The 23302-nt window shown below is 35.8% G+C and overlaps 1 protein-coding gene across 4 annotated transcripts in view; it reads left to right on the top strand.

Moving 5' to 3' along the window:
- Positions 1–23302, top strand: part of col12a1b (collagen, type XII, alpha 1b) — a 76646-nt gene that overhangs the window by 44838 nt on the left and 8506 nt on the right. For all 4 annotated transcript variants that reach the window (XM_059512088.1, XM_059512086.1, XM_059512087.1 and 1 more), the window contains 22 exons: positions 667–796; positions 892–1034; positions 1255–1384; positions 2394–2513; positions 2646–2792; positions 2893–3009; positions 3256–3408; positions 3501–3575; positions 4371–4510; positions 4641–4764; positions 5552–5695; positions 5952–6116; positions 6204–6242; positions 6777–6915; positions 8880–9022; positions 9804–9913; positions 16105–16263; positions 16706–16783; positions 18858–18944; positions 20021–20074; positions 20207–20302; positions 22396–22449. In XM_059512088.1, coding sequence (XP_059368071.1) covers positions 667–796; positions 892–1034; positions 1255–1384; positions 2394–2513; positions 2646–2792; positions 2893–3009; positions 3256–3408; positions 3501–3575; positions 4371–4510; positions 4641–4764; positions 5552–5695; positions 5952–6116; positions 6204–6242; positions 6777–6915; positions 8880–9022; positions 9804–9913; positions 16105–16263; positions 16706–16783; positions 18858–18944; positions 20021–20074; positions 20207–20302; positions 22396–22449 — 2547 coding nt within the window. The remainder of the gene's footprint in view (positions 1–666; positions 797–891; positions 1035–1254; positions 1385–2393; positions 2514–2645; positions 2793–2892; positions 3010–3255; positions 3409–3500; positions 3576–4370; positions 4511–4640; positions 4765–5551; positions 5696–5951; positions 6117–6203; positions 6243–6776; positions 6916–8879; positions 9023–9803; positions 9914–16104; positions 16264–16705; positions 16784–18857; positions 18945–20020; positions 20075–20206; positions 20303–22395; positions 22450–23302) is intronic.

A 23302-nucleotide genomic window follows, 5' to 3' on the forward strand; every position in this document is an offset into this window, starting at 1 on the left:
TTTCTGTTTTTGCTACTGTCAAGGTATTTTAGGTAAGTTCCGTCGTTAATTAAAGTCACTACTCAGGATGTTTACTACCTACGTTCTTGCCATAGAGAGAAGCTTTTTAGGTACTGTATAGAGACTCTCAGGCTCACAAGTCTCCCTGCATAACTAAACAAAACAAGTTGGGACACAAAAGAGAAATGTTCATATACTGCATGCTGACCCATGTTTGTCAAATCCATCACTTTGTGCCAGAACTGATTCTGTCATAAGCGTTGGTGTATGGAAAGTATGCAGCTGCTATCAGTGATGTGATGCCTACAAATGAGAAACAAATGAGCAGATGGGGTGATAATCCTGCAGCGTGTTGACAGGTAGCTGATGGGGTTTCCCCCGTCAACCCTGAATCCAGTCTCTCTTCGGCTCCTGCCGCTCCCCAGGGGCAATTACATTGATCCAATAGTATTTATGTTGCATTTAACTCCATGAGCACATCTGTTTGCATTACATATCTGTTTGGAAATGTTATCTAGCTCTGCTAATCTAAACAGGGGTTTAACGGTGACATCATTATGTATATTCGCTTTGCCAGACTCGTAACGTCTGTGCTGGATTGTCATACAGTGGATGTTTGTGAATATACTTGTCTTTGTGTTATCTGAAGGATGGTCTTCTCCACAGGTTCTCGTTCCTGGTAACATCAACAGTGCTTTCCTTGATCAGCTCGTCCCAGATACGCCATACTCTGTGAATGTGAAGGCGGTATATGCTGATGGAGAAGGCCCAGGAATTGACGGAAAAGGAAAAACATGTGAGTTACATCTTGATATGAAATTAAAATTCACTTTTTTATTAAGTGCATGAACTCACTGTGAATGTATCCATGCATATATTTATTTTCTGCAGTACCACAAGCTGGACCCAGGAACATGAGGGTCTTCGAAACCACCACAAACACGATTAGCATTGGCTGGGATCATGCTGAGGGTCCCGTACAACAATATAAGATTGCGTATGCTCCGTTGACGGGAGATCCCATTACAGAATTTGTGAGTAAAAGTATATATTTAGTTATTTACTCCTTCACTACTTTTCATTTAAGGATTCTTTCTATCTGCACTACATTTATGTCTACAACATGAAGTGAACATAAACAAAAAAAAAATTCTGTACATGATTCATCAGTGCACATTATTCTGAAGAAACAAAAGTCTCAATTGATAATTGGCTGTGACTATTCAGCAAAAAATCTGATGGTTTTCTCTGCAGACTGTTGTTCCCGGCAACAGAAACAACGCTGTTCTTCAAAATCTGCTTCCTGACACCCCATACAACATCACGGTTATGGCAGTTTATCCTGAGGGACCTGGAGGATCCCTAAACGGAAATGGAAGAACACGTAAGTCACAGCTGCTATCGCAAAACATGCACTGCTTTGATTTCTCACCTTTGTATGCATTTTCTGTGATTGGTATAATAATCGCATCCAAAATCATGAACTTAGGCACTATTCCATGATCTTTTGTAGTATTAATTATTTGAGCTATGTGTTCACAATGAAAATGTAAAAAAGCACTTTAAAAACCCACCAGTGGCTTTCAGACTCCTATTATGAATGACATGATAACCTTATATAATTCATACACTACATGGTTGAGTATATAGTGTATAGTTTGTCATTTGGAATGCAGCTAGTATGTTTTGGAGTAACTACCTAAAAGTTGCAACATTACTTGTTTAATGCATTTTTAAATAGCGCGACTCTTTCAGTTGTTTTTATAAAAATTGTGCTACTCTAAATGATAATTATCTCAATTATTAGTATAATATAAGTTATTTTAGTATTATTTATTTGCTATTATTGTTGTTATTTATATTTTGAATTGTCGTTTGTTTTATATTTTCACTTTTCAGTTTAATTTAAGTGGCATTTTTTTGGTGATTTTGTTATGTGCTTTTGTCAGGTTTTTTTAGATTGATATTAAGAAATAGTTTTTTTATTTTCATTTTGTTCATTTTAGAGTTATTTTAAGATTTTGTTTTTAGTGTTTTATTTAATTTACTTGTTATTTTCAGTTAATTGTAGTACTTCAGTTTTTTTTTTTTACTTCAACAACATTCATATTTTTATTAATCTCATCTTATCGTACAAGTAACTCTTAAACCTAAGACATTCTCAAGGGTTAAAGGAGGATATGAGTAATTAATTGCTGGTAGGGCAAGGTGTTTGGAAAACTGTGTTTGCATTGGCATAAGCTTGCATTAAATCTACAAGTTAGCATGGGCTAGAATCCAGAACATCCTTCAGCTACCAGAAGCAGCTCATCACAACTAAAACATTACTGTACATCTGTGTAATTCTTGTTGTAAGGTTTTTAACTGCAAGTCTTACTTACTTTGTATCTTAGTCGGCCTGTTGGCACCTCAGAACCTGCGTGTCTCAGACGAGTGGTACACACGCTTCCGTGTGTCCTGGGATCCGGCTCCAACTCCGGTCTTGGGCTACAAACTAGTTTATCAACCAACAGGTACCAAATACTGTAGGAGTGTGAGATCACTGCATACTGTTTAAAATCTAAATCATAATTGACCGTTTTCTTTCTGTTGAGGATTCATCAATGCACTTCATTTTTCTAAGATAAAGTTCATTCTTCCTTCAGATAAAGATGAGTCTTTGGAGGTGTTTGTTGGTGATGTCACCAGCTTTACCCTACATAACCTGCTTCCCGGCACAACGTATGATGTTCAGGTGTACGCCCAATACGATGGCGGTGTCAGCAAACCTCTCACGGGACAAGGAAAAACTTGTATGCTTTCAGATGTTCAGATATATTTGTGCATTGTTGGTTTAATGCTACTCAGCAAGATTTGTAATTTGAGCACAACATTTCTCTCTTGACCTTTCAGTGTACCTCAATGTGACCAACCTGGAGACATACGATGTTGGCTACGACAGGTTCTGCATCAGATGGACACCTCACCGTGCTGCCACTTCATACAGAATCAAGCTGAACCCTCTGGACCGTGAGTCAAACTCAGGATGCTTTCATTTACTGTCTTTCATTATGTATGCACTACCAGTCAAAATATACCCAAAGTACTTCTAATGCTACTGAGAAAATATCATGTTTTTGGATAGTAATTGATTGGTTCTTTTTGAAACACCTTAGAATACTAAATACTGTAGTAGTAATACTGTAATGTTTTGATACAGTGTAAATACTGTAGTATGTTTTAATACGGTGGTACTATTGTTTGATTTGTTTGCAGCGGCGGCTAAAGGTCAGCAGGAGATCACCATCACTGCAGGCCAAAGTCAGTACTGTTTCCAAGGTTTGAGTCCAGACTCCCTCTATAACGCCACTGTGTTTGTCCAGACGCCCAATTTAGAGGGGCCCGGAGTCAGTACCAGAGAACGCACCCGTGAGTTCAGGCTTTATCCTTAAATTAGCAGATATTCATCAGCCTGCTGAATTTTGACATTGATGTCTTCTGACTTTTTTTGGTTCCTCTAGGTGTTAAACCCACACCTGTGCCAACAAAACCACCCACTCCCCCTCCTCCACCCACTATTCCACCCGGCTGGGCAGGTAAGTGCCTTCAGCCGCTGCTAAAGGAACGCATATTTCATTTATCGTGTTGATTTTCTGTTTTTGTGGCAGAAGGTTTGCACTGGCAAGCATCACTCACGTTTTCTTCAGAGAATGTAAAACTCGTGTTTGTAATTAGATTGCAAAGAGCGGTTTGGAAACAGTAGAATAAAATGTCCAGAGCTTTTATGGATACATGCATTGCAAACATGCTGTAGATCTGCTTCTTTGGAATGAATTTGGATCAAATTAATATCAGTTTTAAAGCCTTGGAGAAAATCCTTCTGCTAATAAAATACAGATTTTTCTTTTTATCTTCAATTCATAAAAAAAAGATTCCTAAATTCATGCTGGACCACTCTCAAAACCTGTTTATTCATCACACGAGAAGCCTACAAGTGGCCAAATGCTGTCCACTCCAGAAGAGTCAGCTGGATTTAAGTACGGAAAGACGTGGACTAATCCACCTAGGATTATAAACTTAGGAGAGACATTTTTCGAAAAGCTGAGAACATTGCTTGATGACATGGAGAGGACCATGTAGCTGCCAATTGTGTGATTAGAAAAATACACCATTAATTAGTTCCTTTTTAGACCTTCTGGATTTCATATGTGCTTCATTCTTGCATAACTTCTCAAGAAAGTGTGACCAGTTATGACTAATTACAACATGGATTGTTTCAGTGATTGTGTTTGTTAGTGAGATTTCATTACCCTTTTTCCGCTCTTGTGTAAAAGTTTAATTAGATCTGTTTTTGAGTGCTGCAGTTCATAGAGTTGTTTTTGTGTTCTCAGTATGCAAAGGAGCAAAGGCAGATGTGACTTTCCTCATCGATGGCTCTTGGAGTATCGGAGATGATAGTTTTAGCAAAGTGGTCCAGTTTATCTACAGCGTCGTTGGCGCCTTTGACGTCATCGGCCCATCGGGAATGCAGGTATTGCGACTTGTTTGCGACTTTGAGAAATGCAAAATCTAATTTGACTAATCCAAGCATCTCTGGGTCAGATATATTCCATTGCCGAATCATTGTTCATTTTTAATTATATTGCAATATGTGTCAAAAGGTTTCATTCGTGCAGTACAGTGACGATGCAAAGACAGAGTTCAAACTCAACAGATATAACGATAAAGGCACTGCACTTTCTGCTCTGAAACTCATCGGCTACAAAGGAGGAAACACCAAGACAGGTATCACTCAAACACACCCGACACAGTCCTTTTCATCTTAATGCACTTTTCTTTTCTTTTTTGTTATTGGGCGAATTTTAGAAGAAATCTTAGAAGAAATGTCTTGGTTGTATCTCACCCCAAAAATAAGAAAAATATGTTATATTTTATTTAATATTTAAATATTTTTTAAGTCTTTATTTAATTAATTATATTATTTATTTATTTATTTAAATGTTTTATTATATTAGTTTTATTATCATAATCAGCATCAGTTTAGTTTAATACAACAAACATGCCCATGATGTATGTTTATAGTTTTGTAATGCTTAAGTCATTACTGGAAAAGTCTTAATTGTCCTATAATAGGCTTAATTTTGTCTTGCGAAAACAAATAATATATATAAAAAAAAAATTTTTATGCATAATAAAATAACTATTATATTGTATTTTTTTATTTATATTATATTTTTTATATTCTTTCTATTTGTATGATTTATCTTCGCTTACATCATTTACTTTATTATTTTTATTATAATTAAACACATGTAAATAATTGATATATTTTTAACTTTTATTTGAATAATATTACTTTTTTTTATTTTACATTTTCCTTGATGTTGAGTAGATATTGGCCAAGCTTACAATGAAGAATAAGCTGTGACTAGAATAAAGACATATATATATATATATATATATATATATATATATATAAGATATATAGATAGATATATAAAAGATATATATATGAGGCATAGACTTATGAGGCAAGAGTATCGTTAATGTTTCCTCTCCTTCAACATCCCAGGCGTGGCGCTGAAGCACGTGTACGAGAAGGTCTTCACTCTAGACAGTGGAATGAGGAGAAACGTACCAAAGGTTGTGGTGGCCGTAACAGATGGACGTTCTCAAGATGAAGTGAACAAGAATGCTGCCAAGCTACAGCAAGCTGGTATGACTCACTACTGAGCTTTAAAGGTTATGGCATAAACATGAGCTCATAACCCTATAACCACTTAAACACCTACTCAGAATTCAAAACCTGATGAATGACAGTGTGAACTACACTAGTTTGCAGAGCTTTGACAATCATTAAAGACACACAACCTAATTATGTCTATTTCGATGGAAGAAAACATAACTAATGCAATTTTTTAAAAATTGTCATTTATTGTGCTAATTTGCTAATGTAGGATGTGCTGTTTCAGGTTACAGTGTGTTTGTGATTGGCGTGGCTGATGTGGACTTCGTCGAACTGCAGAACATTGCCAGCAAACCGAGCGAGCGCCATGTGTTTGTGGTGGACGATTTTGATGCCTTCTCCAGCATTCAGGACAACCTGGTCACGTTCATCTGTGAAACTGCAACATCCAGTGAGTTGATAGTTTGTGGTACTTTACATTTTTACAGTTTAGATCTGTTCAAACCTTTAATTGAATGTGTTTGTTTTGCTTCCGCAGGCTGTCCATTGATCTATGTAAATGGTTTCACATCACCAGGTAGGCATGTGTCTTATGCATTGCACAAAGTTTTAATGTTTCATATTTGTTCTTCTGCTCACCAAGGCAGCATTTATTTGATCAAAAATAGAGTAAATATGATGAAATATTATTGCAATTTAAAGGAACTCTTTTGTATTTTAATATACTTTAGGATGGAATTTATTCCTGGGATGCAAAGCTGAATTTTCAGCAACATTACTCCAGTCTTCAGTGTCACATGATCCTTCAGAAATCATTCTAATATGCTAATTTGCTGCTTAAGAAACATTATTAATGCTGAAAAGAGTTGTACTGCTTAATATTTCTGTGAAATCCGGAATACATTTTTTCCCCGGATTATTCGATGAATTGAACGTTCAATAGAACAGCAAAATAGAAATCTGTTATGAGATTATAAATGTGTTTACTGTCACTTTCGATCAATTGATTGCATCCTTACTGTTGAATGCAAAATCTTACTGACCCCAGACTTTCAAATGGTAGTGTAATGCAGATGGTGATCACACTAACATGACTGATACGTTTTCCCAGGATTCAGAATGCTGGAAGCTTTCAATCTGACTGAGAAGATGTACGCTAGTACCAAGGGTGTCTCAATGGAACCCGGTTCCTTCAACAGCTACACCGCCTACAGGCTCCACAAGAACGCTTTCCTCAACCAGCCCTCATCGTGAGTTCAAACCTCTCTTGATTAGACTTTGAATGCTGATTTAGTGTACAATTTAGTACTCATCAAGTCATCAGGGAAGACTTTGAAGGAAGAGTGCACTTTCTTTGAGCCTATTACTTCTGGGGAACACAAAATGAGATGATCAGCTTTTTCCGTACAGTGAAAGTAATCAGTAACCAGGCAATGTTATACGCGATTCCTTGTGAGATATGCAAGAACCAACAGATTTTGTTTCATTAACATTAAATCCAATGTTACTTGTCTTGACCTGATATATTTAAAATTGAGAGGATGTGACCAGTTGAATAGCTTTGGAAGACATGGAATATAATGTATGAGTCATATGGAACATTTCTTTATAGTAATTTTTCCAGCTTGCTACTGTTCAAAAGTTTGGGGTCTTAAACATGAATAATTAAACAAAAATAATAATACATTTATTCATCAGATTGGTCAAAAGAGATTTTAAAGACATTTATAATGCTATATATATACAGTACAGACCAAAAGTTTGGAAACATTACTATTTTTAATGTTTTGAAAGAAGTTTCTTCTGCTCATCAAGCCTGCATTTATTTGATCAAAAATACAGAAAAAACAGTAATATTGTGAAATATTATTACAACTTAAAATAATAGTTTTCTATTTGAATATACTTATAAAAAATAATTTATTCCTGTGATGCAAAGCTGAATTTTCAGCATCATTCCTCCAGCCTTCAGTGTCACATGTAACATCAGTCGATCACACGATCATTTAGAAATCATTCTAATATTCTGATTTATTATGAGTGTTGGAAACAGTTCTGCTGTCTAATATATTTGATGAATAAAAGGTTAAAAAGAACTGCATTTATTAAAAATAAAAAAAAATTCTAATAATATATATTCTAATAATATATTTTCTTTACTATCACTTTTTTATCAATTTAACACATCCTTGCTGAATAAAAGTATTGATTTTATTAAAAAAAAAGAAAGAAAAAAAATTACTGACCCCAAATTACTGACCAGTAGTGTATATTGTTATTACAAAATATTTATATTTTAAAAACATAGCTTCTTTTTTTTTTTTTTTTTTTACTTTTTATTCATCAAAGTATCATAAAAAAGTATCACATGTTCTGAAAAAATATTAAGCAGCAGAACTGTTTCCAACTTTGATAATTTATCGTCATATTAGAATGATGTCTAAAGGATCATGTGATAATGATCCTAAAAATTCAGCTTTGCATCACAGAAATAAATGATAATTTAAAGTATAATAAATTTAAAAACAATTATTTTAAATTGTAATAATATATCACAATATTACATTTTTTCTGTATGTTTGATCAAATAAATGCAGGCTTGATGAGCAGAAGAAACTTCTTTCAAAAACATTAAAAATAGTAATGTTTCCAAACTTTTGGTCTGTACTGTATATAAAACTGTATATAAATAATATTTCACAGCATTACTGTTTTTTACTGTATTTTTAATCAAATAAATGCAGTCTTACCGATGACAAACATTTGAACAGTAGATTGTTACAAAGCTAACCATTTCTTCAAATAACTGCAGTTATGTTACATGGTATGTTATACTGTGATTTGTTATTGTGGAAATGTTCTGTTAAATTACAATAATGATTTTTAATCAGTTCATCATTAAAGATGCATTGCTTGTGTACAGACATCACTGTGAAAGTAGTGTGGTATTAGAGAGAGTCATTGGAGGTCTGTAGGGTTAAACTGAGCTTTGTTGGCTTTTGTTGCATGCTGCTGCTTGCCCAGGTAGAGCCCTCTATCCAAAAGTATTCAAAGCCACGGTTCTCCCACACACTTTAATTATTTTACCATATGAAAGTACTGATAAAATACAGGATCAAATAAATGCATTCACTTTGACCTGCCAGCACTGATGTCTGGAGAAAAAGACAGATCCTCCTTTTTGCTCTGGCTTATTTTGTCAACTTTTTTACAGATATATTCACCCTGATGGCCTGCCTTCCACATACACCATCATTCTGATGTTCCGGTTGTTGCCGGACTCACCGACCGAGGCCTTCGATATTTGGCAGGTGTCAAACAAGAATCATAAACCCGAGACCGGTGTCACCATCGACCGTAAGTGAGATTTATATAAATATATTAGTCTTCTGTTTTCTCAGTAATCACACTTCTCATCAGATTCTCATGAAGCCTAATTATCTGAGTTTATTCAGGTTTAGGATTTTGATGTGCTGGCTTGTTCTGACGAATAACTAAGATTTGTTTTTGCTTTGTCAACATTTTAACTGGCCTTGTCACAAAAAAGCAACATTTTTATATGTCAGAAAAACAAATAAGAAATCTTTTTTTTTTTTTTCAAAATTGCACACATTTTGTTGGAATAAAAAATTGTCAGTGATTTGTTTATAAACTTATAAACTAATCAGTTCCAGTGGATGCTTCCAAGGCCATCATAAATCTTTTGCCATTAAATAACTTTGTGTCAGCCAGTTAGATAACTATATCTGGGTTTGCAAGTTTAAATCAGAAGACTTCATAACAATGCCGATTGCCTCACAGAAAACCACATGTTGAAGTTTGCACACTATCCACATTCATTTCTCTAGACTTTTACTTTTACTTCCTTTCATTTCTGCTAATGAATTTAAGGGGAAACATCTGAGACAAAGTTGATACTTATATAGCATATCTGAGATCTCCATTGAGAAAGTATTACAATTCTCCTCTAGGCTTCTTTCCTTCTGTCCCAGTTATCCGATTTTGCCTAATCCACCACATCCCCTTTAGTCCAACAACTTGTCCTATCATATCTTTCTATTTACTGTAGATAATTTTGTTTGTTCTCTTTTGTGGTTGTTTTTGGGATATTTAACTCTTTGTTTCTCTATTTTCTCAGCATCCGCCCAAACTGTGTCGTTTTATAATAAGGATACAACAGGAGAAATCCAACGAGCCACGTTTAAAAATGATCAAGTCAAGAGGATCTTCCATGGAAGCTTCCATAAGGTAAACTGTGCTTTTATACATGCTGTTTATGTGGTGTTGTATGTTGCGTAGTACATCAAACTTTACAGTTGTCTACACATGATAATCTAGTATGGTTTGTCCTGCAGAAGGTCCTTGTACAATGATTTCTGATGCTCTTTCATAACTGGTTTATATCACGGCCTTTAGCACCAATGAGCTGGCTGTGATGAAAATGGTGAAGACTTGTCTGATTTATATTAGTTGGGTTATGCACAAATAATGTTACATGGCCTTTTTTTTCAAAATTGGAAATTGGTGATGATTAGCAAATTGGTGGAGGCGCGTGCCCACATTCTCCACCATAAATGGTGCCTATGTCAGCCACGTACACAGAGCCAAACTGTGTGAGGTCTCCAGCAAAGTGGGATCAAAACAAATGTCCATTATGTCTGAATGCAGCAAAAAATGCACAGATGTCCACCGATATAGATCAAGGAAGCTGTTTCTTTCAAGAAGACAACGACTTATTATAAAATTGAGCTTTGATGTGGCAAGCTGCAAAACTTTCACAATGCTCAAGCATTAGTTAATAATAACAGGTGTAGAAATACAAGACAAGTTCGATGTGTTGTAACATCATGTTGTGGTTTCTTCAGTTCACCACTTCAACCACTTGTTTCAAATATTGTAATCAGATTTTATAATTCGTTGGCTGTCCCTTTAAAATTACCCTTTATCGCTTTGCTTTGAATGCACATGCGGATGTTGCAAGTCCTGCTCGCAGGGCCGTCGCTAGCGGGGTGAAACGTGGTGACGATTATTGGGTGCCGACGGGGCCCCAATGGGGGGCCGGCGATCTCAACCGTCAGCCTAAAAAGACGCTCAGGACAGTTGACAGAACCTGCAGCTTTAAGTTCCTCCTGCACCTGAACGAACAAATCGCAGTTTAAACAAACAGAAAAGGATGTGTAGAGCCCAATTCAGCACCGCAGTGTTCTGCTGTTAAGGCTCACGCAGAGAAAGGCGTTTCAAAACACTTGAACGCCGAATTTGTCTGTTTTTGCTCTTGTACCGATATAACCATAAAAAAAAAAATGTGAAAATACCCGTCTTGGATAATATGTTTGAAAAAACTGTCGGTTATGTCTTAAGTGAAAGTAAACAGTTTAGAAAAAAAATCGTATATGTATTATATTTGATGCATTCATTGTCTCTTAAAGTGACTGCGCCTAATTTAGCTACTAGCTGCTGTAATGTTAATCCAATGAAAGAAAAATGAAAAAAATTTAATTAAAATGAAAGAACCACACTAAAGCTGTGGATTATAATAATTTTTCGTTGGCGAAATACAGCGAAACAGACAATTTGGTGTCTAAAATGCAAGTCACTTGATATTAAGTTCTTGTTTATTAAACTGTACACTGAATAAAATCATCACATTTGTAATCATGCTAATATTCGGAGAAAAACGGCACTCTGTGTGTAATATTGGTTAACATAGATATTCATTTATTGAAATATATACAGGGGCATATTTGATTTCTGAGGCATTAAGACTAAATCACGTGCACAAGTCTAGACTACATCACGTAGTGCATGCGTGCACAGAATGGGTGTGTTTTTGTTTGTTTTTTTGTAAAGTGAGATGCATACTCGATAATATCAGATCGTTAAATCAACAATAACGATATCATAGACTACATATAACGCACACCCTACAGCACTGGCCCGATCGGGCAAGTGACCGTTCCGTCTACTGTCCCGAGCGTCATTCCCACTGACCTCGGGCAATCAGGCAGTCCTTTTTGTCGAGCCCTGGAAGGGCCCCTCAAGAGGTAAAGCCCAGGGGCCCCTTATAGTCTTAATGAGTTCTGCATCACACAACTAATTTGCATATGGTTTGAATTTGGTTAGATCACTGCTTCTTCAGTCACTTGTTTTTAAAATGGAACTATTTTCATTTGCAAATGAACTGCTATGATTATTATTTGTTGCATACATCCTTTTTATAATTCTTTCAATTCGTTCATTGTTTACATTGTTCGCATCACATTGAAGCTCATTTACACCTAGTTTGAAATTGATTACATTGCATGCCATTTATCACATTTACTGTGATGTAGTTGATTAATTAAGATGCAAGTGTGTCTCAAAAGGCCAAATCACCTTCATGAGAATCTATAAGCATATTTGGTAAGGCCAGGAAAAAAAGTGTTTCCCTGGCAGGCAACCTGGAAAATATTGAATCACTTCTCCATAAACAATTACATCAGAGCACCAGCAGATGCCAAATGCGGAGCAGGTGAAATGCTATGAGCTGATTTATTCGTTCATCCTTATCTTTATACAGTGTCTCTCTCTGTCTGGCCTGGATCTTGCTGGGCCTTCAGGTTGCCTGTCAAAATTGACCACAGGGGAAATTCTTGTGGTTTGAATGAGAAGTGTGCTGGCTTGTTTGTTGTGGTTTTGGCCTTTGTGAACATCCCTGCTGCTTTCTATAAGTCTTTAGCCTCAGGTGACACATCACCAGTCACTTAAAAGTAAGACTGGATGGTATGAGAAGATTCTGCATACCATGATGGATACTGTATGATTCAGCAGGACTGTTTTGCAATATTTGTAAGTGAAAGTGACAAAGAGTAATGTGAAAATTAGGTGTTTAGTAGCAAAGCAGAGTTTATGCTAGTATGCCAAGAAATATCAAAACTTGTTGCATTAATTTAGAAATCAGTTGTTTATATCAGCTGTTTTTAGAATATTTCGTTTTATCATTGTAAGGCTTTGTTTTTTAACTCAAATGTTAAAATAAAGTGAATTTGTTTTTGCTGTGATGTAAGACTTATTTATTTGTTTGGTTCAAATTCAATCTTTAAAATTCAAAAGATTTTCTTTTTTTAATTGTAAAGTGTTTAATTTACAAGGTTGGCCAAAGCAGGCATTACTGCATGGCTATTTAGAATGTAAACTATTATTTCCATTGAGTTTCTTTACAAGAGAGCATAGAGGATGCAAATCTGCCCTGTTGCGTCATATGACAGTTTCTAATGAATTCAAATGGAGTGGCATAAGAATTCATCTTTGAGCTTGATGAATTGTCCATGCTTTAGATCTTTCCTGCTTGGAAGGAAATAATGTCTGAATTTCAGAACTGAAGATTGTTTTTTAAGAGCTGCATGGTTCTGGCATGTCATTTACTCATGCAGATGGCTTTTTGGTCTAGATAAACAAATATGATTTAGATTGTCTAGCTTCAGCAGGATTATAATTTTTTTATTTTTTATTTTGCTGGCTCTGTATGTAATGCAAGCAACGGTAAGATTGTAACTCATAAGGAATATTTCACCCAAAAATGAAATTCTGTTATCATTTTCTCAAACCTTTGACTTTCGTTCTTCCGTGGTCTTTTTTTGGAGCCCTGGACAACATCATTATTTAAATGTCCTTGTTTTTTTTCACAGAAGAAAGTCATTTGGAGAATTATAACAACATGAGGGTGAGTCAATGATGACAGAATGTTCATTTCTGAAAATATTTTAACACCAAGCTCTAAATGACCACGAGCGTGTAGAAAGCTCTCGAGCAGCCTAGAGAAAGTGAGCGTGGCCAGCAGAGACGTATGATTCTTCAGATATCCTCAGTGGATTTGGCTAAAATGGAGGACAGCTCTGTTTTGAAAGATCTGTCCAAACGTATGGCAGATTTAGTTGAAATGGAGAAGTTGTCTGTTTAAAAGATCCTGCTTCCCTCTGAACGGCCACAGGTGGCCATTAAAGAGGATGTTTGAGGACAGCTGCCAGTGATCAGATCAAAATGAACTAAATCAAATGACCATAATCAGTTCCAACAAAACTTTAAATAGAAAAACAGTGCGTCAGATTTTAAACAGCTGGGCCTGTGCAAAATATTGAGTGCAGAAAGCAGAAATAAACTTTTCTTGTTGTTTGGCAGTATGTATATTGTGCACAGTATGTGAAAATGCTGCATATGTGGAAAAGCCAGGTGATATATAGTATGGCACTGTGTTTTTCAAAACTGAGGTCTGGGAATCTTCACAGGGCCACAAAAGGACTATAAAAATTGATTTTACAAAGTATTAGTGAAAAGGTTTAACAATTAGAGTATTACTATTTCATTCTGCTTCCTAAAGACTGTACGGAAATTGTGAGATTAATCACTTCATTTTTTCTTTTATAGATAGCACTAGCGTTTAACAAAAATAAAAAAAATCTAAATATAAATTTGGAGCAAAAAATGATAAATACATAGTTTTAGATAATATGTTTAAATAATATGTTAAAATTTCGGGCACTAGTTTTCAAAAATTAGATGAAAAAAATCAGCATAAAGCTTTTTAGATATTTTCACAATAATATTTTTACAAATGTAATAATCATAGTATAACAGTTTAATTGGTTTTACAAACAATTATTGTGAGATTAATTCTGATTACTTTGTTCTGTTAAGAGCATTTGCTTTCGACAATAATTGAAAAATCAGCATAAAGCCCCATTCACACCAAGAACGATAACTATAAAGATAAAGATATAAGCATCCACTCCAGCGAACGATATTGTCTGTTTATTCTAAGTGCACACTCGTCTGCCACTTTAAATTCTCAAGAGAACAAATAAATCATTCTGAAAGTGATTCCAATGATATAGTTTCTCTGTGCCTTCATCGTTATAGATGTGGTGTAGACTCTGCTATCGTTTATTACTGAGAATGGTTTTCAGAACTATATCTTTATCGTTAACTTTATAGATATCATCCATGGTGTGAATGGGCCTTAATATTTAGCGAAAAAATTATACTTTAAATATTTTTAATAATACTTTTAACTGTTAAAAAAATATTATGAAACATAAAAAAATAACAATCATCATTTTGTTGTCTCTAATATCAAAAACTTTGAAAACGCCAGTATGAAATGTTAATCACTGCATAATGTGTTCTGTTTCCTATACTAACTGTTTTATTTCTGTGCATTATGCAGTAAGCTGTATTATTCCATATGGAGTATAATAATTGAGAACAGAAGAACCCAGGGACCTCCAGGCTAAACAGAAAACAATCATGTGCCACAGGAACACAGCTTTAGATAATGCATACCACATTCGTGTAGACGTCTAGTGATGTCATGTGAGGTTTGATACTGACAAGGTTTGATAGGCAGTTTGTGACCAGACTCGAAAGAAAACTGGTTTAAGCCCTTAAAGAAAGATGGTGGTCTGGCTCCATAACAATCACTTCATCGTTCTAATGAATATCATGTCTTTTTCGCTTTGTTTAGCCCAATAGTGAGGTAAACTTCAGTGTATCTCAGGCCTGCAGCATGTTTACTGATACTGACCAATCCTCTGTGGTCAGATCAGAATCGCATCCCCTCTATTTGCTGACCACAAATTTCCAATCCATTCCTGATCCATAGCATCAGTCCTGCTTTGAGCTCCTCCATTAGCTTGCGGTGGAGAAATGTGATTACATCGCAGCGTTCAGCTGGTGTTTAAGACTTGGCAGCCCGACGGTCCATGACATATGGAGAAACAACTTCATCATGCACTGTAGTGAACAGGGAATATCAGTGTACATTGATTTGGTGGATCTGAGAGCTGAAACAACTCTGAGGGGGCAATTCAGTAAGAAATACAACGCCAACCTGCAATTACAGGACCAAACACATGACATCCAGCCTGAGCAAAGCAATTAACATGACTGACAAATCAGATGATCCTAGGCCAAGTAGTTTGTACAACTTTGTTTGGTACTTTCACTGCTGGATTTGGTACATGTGAACAGTTTTGTACAGCAAAGTCTGTATTGAGACATTATGTTATTTTGAGCCTCAGTTGCATAGATCGCATAGAATCAGCTGGAGGTTTGACAGTCCCACTGTCATACTGTATGTGACGATGTATTTGTTTATACTTGTTAGCTGCTGTTAATTTTTCCCAAATTCTCTGTAGAAATATTTTGCAATGGACTCGCTGTTATCGTCGCCTTGAGCGTGTCAGGATGAATTTAGTGTTGAAGGTACTTGCTGGTTTTTATATATGCGCCTCTGGTCAGAACACTCCTTTTGAACAGAGAGACTCCCAGAAATCCCTAACTAAGGCCTGAAGCTCTTAGAGTTTAAAACAACAGTAGAAAACTGCCAACTGAAGTTCTTCCTTTTAAAATGACCCTTGAGTCTGCTATAAGCTTGAACATCAAACTGTCTTCTTTAATTCCAGCTCCACATCTTGGTATCTTCCAAGAGCGTCAAACTGAATCTGGACTGCCAGGAAGTGGCTGAGAAGGAGATCAAACCAGCCGGAAACACCTCGATGGATGGATTTCAAGTCCTCGGAAAGATGTCCAAATCTATTGGATCTAAAGGAGAATCGGCAACAGTGAGCTCAAACGCGAAAACACTGAACACTGTACTGTCTTAGAAATAAAGGTTCCAAAGGTGGGTTTTCACAGCAAAAGCCATAGAAGAACAAATTTTAATTCTCCCAAGAACCTTTCGGTGAACAGGTCTTAAAAGAAGAGAGATTTTTCTGTGTTTGAAGAACATTTTGATAATCCAAATGAATCTTTCCTTTTTTGCAATGAAAAGATTCAATGGATGTTAACAGTTCTTCATGAAACCATCAATGCCAAAAAGAAGCCTTTATTTTTAAGAACACCTTGGTACAAAAATGAACTTTTGTTATCAAACATTGTCCCTGAGCTCACCGCTCTCACTCTTTCCGGCCTGGATCCTGTTACTGGGCATCTGAGGCCCATACATGAAAATGCAAGCTTTGATCAAAGACACGTGTAACATCCTTTTTCTCTCTGGTTGGGCAGTTTCAGCTCCAGATGTTTGACATTGTGTGCAGTCTCGGCTGGACCAGCAGGGACAGATGTTGTGACCTTCCTTCAATGGTAAGTGAAGACTTTAAGAAAGCCCTTATATGTGAATAAATCACATTGTTTTGCAGCTTTTCAACACAAACCTGATCTAAACAGTGTGCAGCGATCAGCATTGTGCATGTGAAAAAAAATCAGAATAAATCATTGTCATTTCTTATGCTATAGTATCTAAAAATTTTTTTGTAACAATATATTTCAGTCCTTATTAGTTTCAGTTACAATTTCTGAATGTTATTTGAACATGAATTATGGTCTTTATTATGTGTGTCCATTTCAATGGATTTCGACTGAATCACTGAGAGTTACACGACTCCGCATTATATAATGGTGAGCGTTCGACCTACTAGCTACGTTCAGCATTATGACTTCAAATGGTGCAACCTAGCTGGTAAAATTGGTTTGGAAACTAATTCTACACAGAAATTGCTAATAAATTTCACAAATAATTAATTATAATTTTGAAAGTATTAGAAAGAATGAAATCAGATTTTCTAGTAAAACATACTCGAGTGATCTTTGAAAAATAGCCTCTGCTGTGGATTTCCCAATTTATTTAAGAACTTATGAACAGCTGGTGCAAACCTAGCCAGGGTTACACAAAGGTGAAGAACACAAATGCTGGGTTATATTTCAGGTACGTATGACCCATGAACCACACTGTTTACATCCGACCCCGTGCCTTTGATCATTGTGGCTTTTAGCAAGGCTCTTAACCCCAGACTGCTCCAGAGGGGTTGCTGTTCAGTCACTTTGGATTGAAAACAAATGACAAGTCAATCGACTCTCACGCACGCCTCCTACATCTTTTTGAGCTACATCCACCTAGGCGGATCTGTCATATTATTCCATATGTTTCTAATGCATCCTTGTTGACCACATTCAAACATTACATTTAATCTGACCAAACCGCTTGCTAATGTTAGAGCATTTCCTTTCTTTGATCTCTCCATTTTATTTGGTTTGTCAAAAGCACACAGGTTTTAAAAGAGATGTTTGACTGTCATTGATTTGCGGTTCTTAATTGTGAAGCGTGAAATTGTTGAACTCAAGTGCCTTTACAAAATCACTATGTGTGCCTATTAATGCAAACCATGAGAGCAGCTGTGTCCAAACTCTGTCTTCCATAAGCAAAATATTATTATGGTACTTCTGACAGTCATAACACAAGAGATTTTAATCAGCCGTGTTGTAGCTATGTGGCCTGTCCTCACACCCAAAGCTAAAGGATACAGAAACAAAGACAAAGATGTATGTGGAAGAAATGACAGTTTTCCAAAACTTTGCCATAGTTGACATCATATACAAGATCTGCACTGGTGGTGTCATCCATTTTTATTTTTTGGCCAAGTTAATTGTTATGGCTGTTAAATCTCGCTCAAAGCTTCAGTGAAATTTGACCTTAGGACCAAATAACCAACTGCTGTGCTGAGAAGCATTTTAATTTTGTCTGTAAAACTTACTGAACTCTTTGTGATGGGCAAATATCTCTTTCTTTTTTTTTTTTTTTTTGCCGAATTCCCAAAAATATGGCAAACAGTTGTTGTTATAGTATATGTAATTTGGAAACTAAAGTTGGTATCCAGGGAGGCTAGTAGGGAGTTTCATTTGTTTAACCAAAACCAGCCAGAAATCTCCAAAAATGCAAGCATTGGAGCACTTGCAAATTTTGAACGATTGGCCAGAAGCAAGGCACCTCTGTATTTGCAGAAAAGAAAAGACAACCTGAAAAGCTTATTTTTTGCATGATGATAAACTACATTTTAATTTAACCAATTTATTAAGAAATCATCAGGTACATAAGCTCACAAGCGGACTCGCAACATATTTGGCTCAGATAGAGTAATGTCTGTGGTAAGGTCAGCTGCTTGAACCTATACCTTTTAGTTATCAGCCCGGTCAAGTCTATAACCACTGTACCTATACAGTGCCTTCCAGAACATCTACGTAAATTACTACGTGTCCATGAGCTAAACATTCACACAATCCACATATATCAGGAAATAGTTTTTTTAGATTATTAATGGTTCCTGATGTTGTTGCTTATTCTACCATTTGTTCTTATATTTTTAATTTCTCTGTCATTTAGAGAGATGAATCCAAATGTCCATCTCTTCCCAATGCCTGCACATGCACCTCAGACAGTACAGGGCCCCAGGGGCCTCAAGGGCCAGTGGTAAGTCAACTGAAGTGTGCTAATAAAGATTAACAGCAAAAGGTTTCAAATGTATAGGACCAGGGTTTTTTTTTTTTTTTTTTTTAAGGTGAAAATTGTAGTAATATAGTTAAGTTTGAAGTGTTTCATCCTGTGAAAAGGCAAGACAGAGGGTATTGATTTTAACTAATAGATATCACATAGTTGTCCAGCTGATTAGTCACATTATTAAGACAATAGCTATATATTACAAGTTTTTTTAAATGTTGTTTACTATGCAATTGAGAGATTGTCTATTTAAAATGCACATATTAACATACAGTACAGACCAAAAGTTTGGAAATGATAATTTAAAGTATAATACATTTAAAAACTATTATTTTAAATTGTAATAATATATCACAATATTACATTTTTTTTCTGTATTTTTGATCAAATAAATGCAGGCTTGATGAGCAGAAGAAACTTCTTTCAAAAACATTAAAAATAGTAATGTTTCCAAACTTTTGGTCTGTACTGTACATTTCCAGAACATAAATAATCTGAACATTGGAGAAATCCAGGTTAAAAATTATTGTTTCATTTGTTGTATAGTAAAATATTTTTACAGAAAATATATTTTATCGCTCATTAATAAACAAAAATACTATTACAGCCAGACAAACAATAAAAATAAAATCACCATGTTTTTAGGAATTAAATTCTAAATATATATCAAGCAAATGATATACGAACAAACTCTTCTGCAAAAACTTTCAGAATTTAGTCAGGAATAAAACTGTAACGTTGAATGTATGTAAGTGCTGCGGAAATGGAGATTTCTGATTCAGCTTTTAAAGATACAGATTGTACTTGAAATCTACAGATGCAAACAGATAAACTGTGTTTTCTTTCCCTTAATGTGAAAGAAGCCAAGTTACAGAAGCAAAGTATCTTAAAATCTTAACCAGTGCATGAAAGTCAATAGTTTTATCTGTAGTGTCTTGCCTTAAAATGTCAAAATTTGAATTCATAGTTAGCATTATGTTCTTATTGATTGGACTGATATCAGGACTGTTTTCTCTGTCATTTCTCTACACATTTTCTTCCTTTCTCAGGGTGCACCTGGAAGTAAAGGACCACGAGGGGAAAGAGGAGAACCCGGTCAAGTCGTGAGTAATCTGCTTATCCTTCTCTGTTAAGTCAGAATGGTCTTAACATGTACATTACAAATAATTCATCAAGTTTATCTACAGGATTGAACGTTGCCATTTTCATACATTGACACCTGTTTGTTCCTGCAGGGTCCGTTTGGCCCACGTGGAGAGATGGGATTGCCCGGTCCGATGGGCCCTCCAGGACCACAGGGACCTAGTGGGCTCTCCATCCCTGGCGAGGCTGTAAGTCCATCTCAATTTTCCTCATGCATCCATTGTCTCCTCACACATTCAGAAGTCAGTAGCTGGCTGTAAATCCTTCCACACACCAAACAGCGATTATTCAGGTTATTTATTATCCCCGGAGTTGTAGCGGAGGCATAATTATGGCAGCGAGCTCTGGATTCAGCATTCCTGCGTGTCTGGGGGCTTTATGCTCATCAGAGCCTGATCCTGCTGCTAGCACACAAATCTCACTGGATTTATTCCCTCTCCATTTCAGCTGCTGCGTTTTAGTGCTGTTTGCAAGCAACACTATTACTATCGCTCATACATGAGGTCAAGGCTTTGAAATAAACCAATAAGTCTATGTATTTAACATCAGTATGTAACTCGCTCTGATTCCTCAAATCATGTGGCTTTAGAAGAGGACTGCATGATACATACATACATACATGTGTATAAAATTGATCTCAAATCGCAGACACTGCAGTTGAATTCAACTGAAAAAAAAATCTGAATGGTTTAAGAAATTAAAACAAAAGATATTATAGAAGTTAGACTTTAAGTCGGTATATTTTTATTGAATACTACTGTTAAACAAATATTTTAGGTACAGTAATATTGCTTGTTTATTATTTTAATTTAACAATTTTTACTTTAAATCATTATTTAATAGTCACTGAGTGGATCACAAACACTTGGAACTGAAAGGATGGTTTGCACTTCCGTGTGAAAAGTACATTTTCAGCTTTTGTATAATTTTTATTTCTATTACAACAAAATCAATATTATCGCTATTATCGCAATGTATATCACAGAAAAACTGAATATCGCAATGTCAGTTTTTTCCACTATTGCGCAGTCCCAGTGCTGATGTTGATCTTAGTAATCAGATGTACAGCGGGCGAAATGCAGTCATCTCACTATAATCCACATGATTGTGCTTTTAACATGTGACATCTCACCGTCTGGATTTCACTGTAGATTCAAGTTTGTTTAACTTTTACAACTTGAATTTGCCATGTTTAAGCGTTTCAAGCAGCTTCATTTGGAAGGAACCTCTAAAAAAGAAATGCTTCATGCCATGACAGTTTTGCTAATGTGACTGCAGTGCAAATCCCACAGATTAAAGGCCCGTCCAACACCAATAACAACCATTCTGATAAAAACTTTAACAATATAAGTTATATTAGCATCCATACCAACAAAGGATAACATTCTGTTCATCATAAACACACACTGCAGTTTTGTCTGCATTATAAATTCTTGTGTGTTAAGTGAATTCTGATTGGTTGTTTATCTGGAAAAAGCATTCTAAAAGTAATTCTAACGAAAACGTTCCTATGTGTTGTTATCATTATAGTTGTGGTGTGGACTTTTCTATAGACCTTAATCAGGTTAGACACCATATTGAATGTAACACAGGTGTAAATGAGTGTGTGAAGAAAAGACCTACAGTATTTACGATGGCACACACTGTGTAAACATGCTAGATAATGTCATTTCCACAACTCTCAAATGTTTAATGGAGTTTTTCACGTTTCGTGGACGTTTCGTCATCTGAACAATCTGTACGTGTTAAACAACAGTACAATCCATAGAAGGAATTGAACTTCCAATTCTTCTCAGCCTCGTTTTAATTCCTGTCAAAAAATAAATATGGCATCACCCTGACCAAGGTGTGTTCTCATAGAATGCTTTTTAAAACTATTGTTATTGTCCTTGGTGTAAACTTGCATTAAAGTCTTGAATATAGCAACCCTAAAGTCATGAGTTCCTGTGGCTCAGTGGTAGAGCATTGAATTAGCAGTGCAAAAGGTAGTGGGTTCAATTCCCAAAGATCACTTGTACTGGTAAAAAATAAATGTATAGCCTGCATGCACTGTAAGTCGCTTTGGATAAAAGCCTCTGCTAAATGTAAAACCACACACAAAACTGCAGTATGATGGCACTGACTTTTGCACAGCCAAACTCTAGATATCTCGTTTCCCCTTTGTTTATGTTCTCTGAACTGATATATGTGTTTAATTTTTCTTTGGATCATGCTGAAGTGCTTTACCAAAGCTTTGGGCGCTCTTTTGACAGGTCTTTCTCCTTTTATTTTCTCCACACAGGGTCGTCCAGGTCCAAAGGGGGATCCAGGCGATGCTGGCTTACTTGGACAGAAAGTAAGTGTTGCTCTGGAGAGCCGCCTGGGTCTTAGGGGGGAAATGGGAGGCTTATTTGCTCTCCGCAGCCTGCGCTACCTCTCTGGATGAGATCCATGTGGCAAACATTAGATCATAACTCAGGTGGGGGGATGGCTGGGAGGCAGCGCTGAACAATAGTTGTAGATCACGCCACGAGATAAAATGTGGGTTGAGGCTGTAATTGCACAGAGTCCTAATCAGTGCCACTTTGTGGTTCCCCATTAAACTCTCCCATTCTAGTTTGTTGGACTGTTTAAACTTTAGGGCATGTGTGGAGCTAGTGAAGAGGATCTTGAGATTGATTTTGCTGGTGGTTTTGTAGACATAGTATGTAATATCTTATACAAGACAAACAGCAGAATTGGTTTGGGTTGCACTGTATATTGTAAATTACCTTTATGGCATCATTTATTCACTCTCATGTTCTTCCAAAACTGTATTTCTGTCATGCAACGCAACAGGAGATGTTTTGCAGAATCTTTCATGCTTTGATTTAAAAGAAAAAGACACCATAAAAAAGTATCATAAAAGTCCATACAACTTGTGCGCTGTATTCCAATCTGAAGCCAACTATAACATATTATATAACCGAATAAATTACTATACAAATAGAAGTGATAGCTGCAAAGCAAGTGATTTAATGATATAATTAAAACATTTTTTGTGTGTGTGGTCTATTTTTAGGACCATTAAAAAATATATAATTATACAAATTATATAAAGAATATATGAAATAAAATAAATGTAAAAATATAATCTTGTATAGCTGTACTATCTTTAATTATTCCGATTTTAATATTTTTTTATTATTAGGATTTATTATAATTTTGTA

The sequence above is a fragment of the Carassius carassius genome, chromosome 27 (assembly GCF_963082965.1).
Source record: "Carassius carassius chromosome 27, fCarCar2.1, whole genome shotgun sequence".
NCBI lineage: Eukaryota > Metazoa > Chordata > Actinopteri > Cypriniformes > Cyprinidae > Carassius > Carassius carassius.